This window comes from Nicotiana sylvestris, chromosome 1 (assembly GCF_000393655.2).
Source record: "Nicotiana sylvestris chromosome 1, ASM39365v2, whole genome shotgun sequence".
Taxonomy (NCBI): Eukaryota; Viridiplantae; Streptophyta; class Magnoliopsida; order Solanales; family Solanaceae; genus Nicotiana; species Nicotiana sylvestris.
Genome location: NC_091057.1, coordinates 54,629,408 through 54,631,989, shown reverse-complemented (window position 1 = coordinate 54,631,989; position 2,582 = coordinate 54,629,408). Strand labels below are relative to the sequence as shown.

At 34.5% G+C, this 2,582-nt stretch overlaps 1 protein-coding gene across 1 annotated transcript; it reads left to right on the top strand.

Annotated features, from left to right (window-relative positions):
• Nucleotides 1–522: 522 nt before the first annotated feature.
• Nucleotides 523–1,516, top strand: LOC138870121 (uncharacterized). Its single transcript, XM_070147775.1, has 2 exons — nucleotides 523–972; nucleotides 1,100–1,516. Exons 1-2 carry the CDS (start codon nucleotides 523–525, stop codon nucleotides 1,514–1,516), a joined length of 867 nt encoding a protein of 288 aa, XP_070003876.1.
• Nucleotides 1,517–2,582: the final 1,066 nt, after the last annotated feature.

The window sequence follows — 2,582 nt, the reverse complement described above, 5'->3', positions numbered from 1 at the left end:
TTTCACTGTGGTATTTAAATTGTTTCTGTTAAAGTTATTCGGTTTTGAAGATTTTAAATATTCCACCGTCAATTAATTTTTTCTTTTTTGTTGTGAACAGAAATGACAGAAACAATAGCCCCCGTGGTTGGCTCTACGAGCAATGTTGCTATTTCCAGTCGTTCTATGCCACCACCGCCTCCGGCCAAAAAGCCCAAAAAATTTCGAGATTGATTTCAAACGTTGGCAATAGAAGATGTTCTTCTATTTGACTACTTTGAGTCTTCAGAAGTTTATCAAGGAAGACATTCCGGTTCTGCTGAAATCAACTCCGGATAATGAATATTTTATTGTGACTGAGGCTTGGAAGCACTCAGATTTCTTTTGCAAGAATTACATTCTTAACGGACTGGAAGATGATCTTTACAACATCTATAGTAATGCAGAAACTTCTAAAGAACTATGAGATGCATTGGAAAAGAAATATAAAATCGAGGATTCCGGTTTGAGGAAGTTTGTTGCAGCCAAGTTTTTGACTATAAGATGGTAGACAGTAAGCCTGTCATTACCCAGATTCAAGAGCTACAAGTTATAATTCATTATCTCCTTGCTGAAGATATAATCCGAATTAATGCTTTTGTTGAAAGTATTAATTTTGTTACTAATTATGAATTTTTCATTAAAGGTTTGGTCATCAATGAGGCATTTCTAGTTGCAGCAGTGATTGAGAAGTTGCCTACTTTATGGAGGGACTTTAAGAACTACTTGACACACAAGCGCAAGGAGATGAAACTCGAAGATCTCATCGTTCGATTGAGGATCGAAGAGGACAATAAAGCTGCAGAAAAGAAGACATGTGGGAACTCAACAATTATGGGAGCAAATATTGTTGAAACTGCTCCAACTAATCCGAAAAAGTGGAAGAAGTCTTCTGGACCAAACAACTATCCCAGCAAGAAGAAATTTAAGGGAAACTGCCACAATTGTGGAAAGGTTTGACACAAAGCTACAGAATGTCGTGCTCCAAAGAAAGAGAAGAAAAAGTGTCAAGCAAATATTGTTGAAACAAATGATGATATTGATGACTTGTGCGCTATGTTATCTGAATGCAACTTAGTAGGAAATCCTAAGGAGTGGTGGATTGATTCTGGTGCTACCCGCCATGTGTTGTACTGTTAAAGAAGCATTTGCTTCATATGTTCCCGCTGGACCCAACGAAACCATTTTTGTGGGAAATTCTGCAACGACCAAAATTAAAGGTTATGGAAAGATATTCCTGAAGATGACCTCTGGCAAGGTGGTGACTCTGAACAACATTTGTCATGTTTTTGAAATACAGAAGAACTTAGTTTCTATTTTACTTCTCGTCAAGAACGGGTTTAAGTGTATTTTTGTTTCAGACAAAGTTGTAAAAAGTAAGAATGAGATATACTTAGGAAAAGATTACCTTACTGAGGGCCTTTTTAAGATGAATATAATGGTTGTTGACAATAATAAAATTTCAGATTCTTCTTACTTACTTGCGTCAAATGATTAATGGCATTTACGTTTGAGACATGTTAATTATAAAACATTGCAAAAAATAATTAATTTGGAAGTATTGCCTAAGTTTGAATGCGACAAATTAAAATATCAAATATGCATGAAATCTAAGTATGTTAAACATCCTTATAAGTCAGTTGAAAGGAATTCAAATCCTTTAGACTTAATTCACACAGATATTTGCGACATGAGATCAATACCATCCTGCGGTGAAAAGAAGTATTTCATAACTTTTATTGACGACAGTACTCGATATTGCTATGTTTACTTACTTAATAATAAAGATGAAGCAATAGATGCATTCAAGCAATACAAAAATGAAGTTAAAACGTAACTTAACAAGAAAATCAAAATGATAAGAAGTGATAAGGGTGGTGAATATAGATCTCCTTTTGAAGAGATATGTTTAGAATATGAAATTATTCATCAAACAAAGGCCCCTTACACACCCCAATCCAATGGGATTGCAGAAAGAAAGAATCGATCATTAAAGAAAATGATGAACGCTTTGTTGATAAGTTTTGGTTTGCCATAGAACTTGTGGGGGGAAGCCTTACGGCTAACTAGATATTAAATCGAGTACCCCATAGCAAAACGCAATCCATTCCATATAAAAAATGGAAAGAAAGGAAGCCCAACTTGAATTATTTGAAAGTATAGGGGTGTTTTACAAAAGTGCAAGTTCTTAAACCCAAAAGGGTAAAGATAGGACCAAAAACTGTTAATTGTGTTTTCATAGGATATGCGCCCAATAGTAAAGCATATCAATTTCTGGTTCACAAATCAGAAAATCCCGGTATTCATAATAATACGGTTATAGAATAAGATAATGCTGAATTTTTTGAAAATATATATCCATATAAAAAAGAATGTAAGTTGATTAGTGATGGATCTAAACGACCTCAGGAAGAACCAAAAGAAAGTACATACAATCAGAAGGATCCAAGACATAGTAAGTGTCAAAGAACGTCTATTTCATTTGGACTAGATTTTGTGACTTTCTTATTAGAAAATGAGCCTCGGACATTTAAAGAAGCTATGTCTTCTTCCGAATCATTATT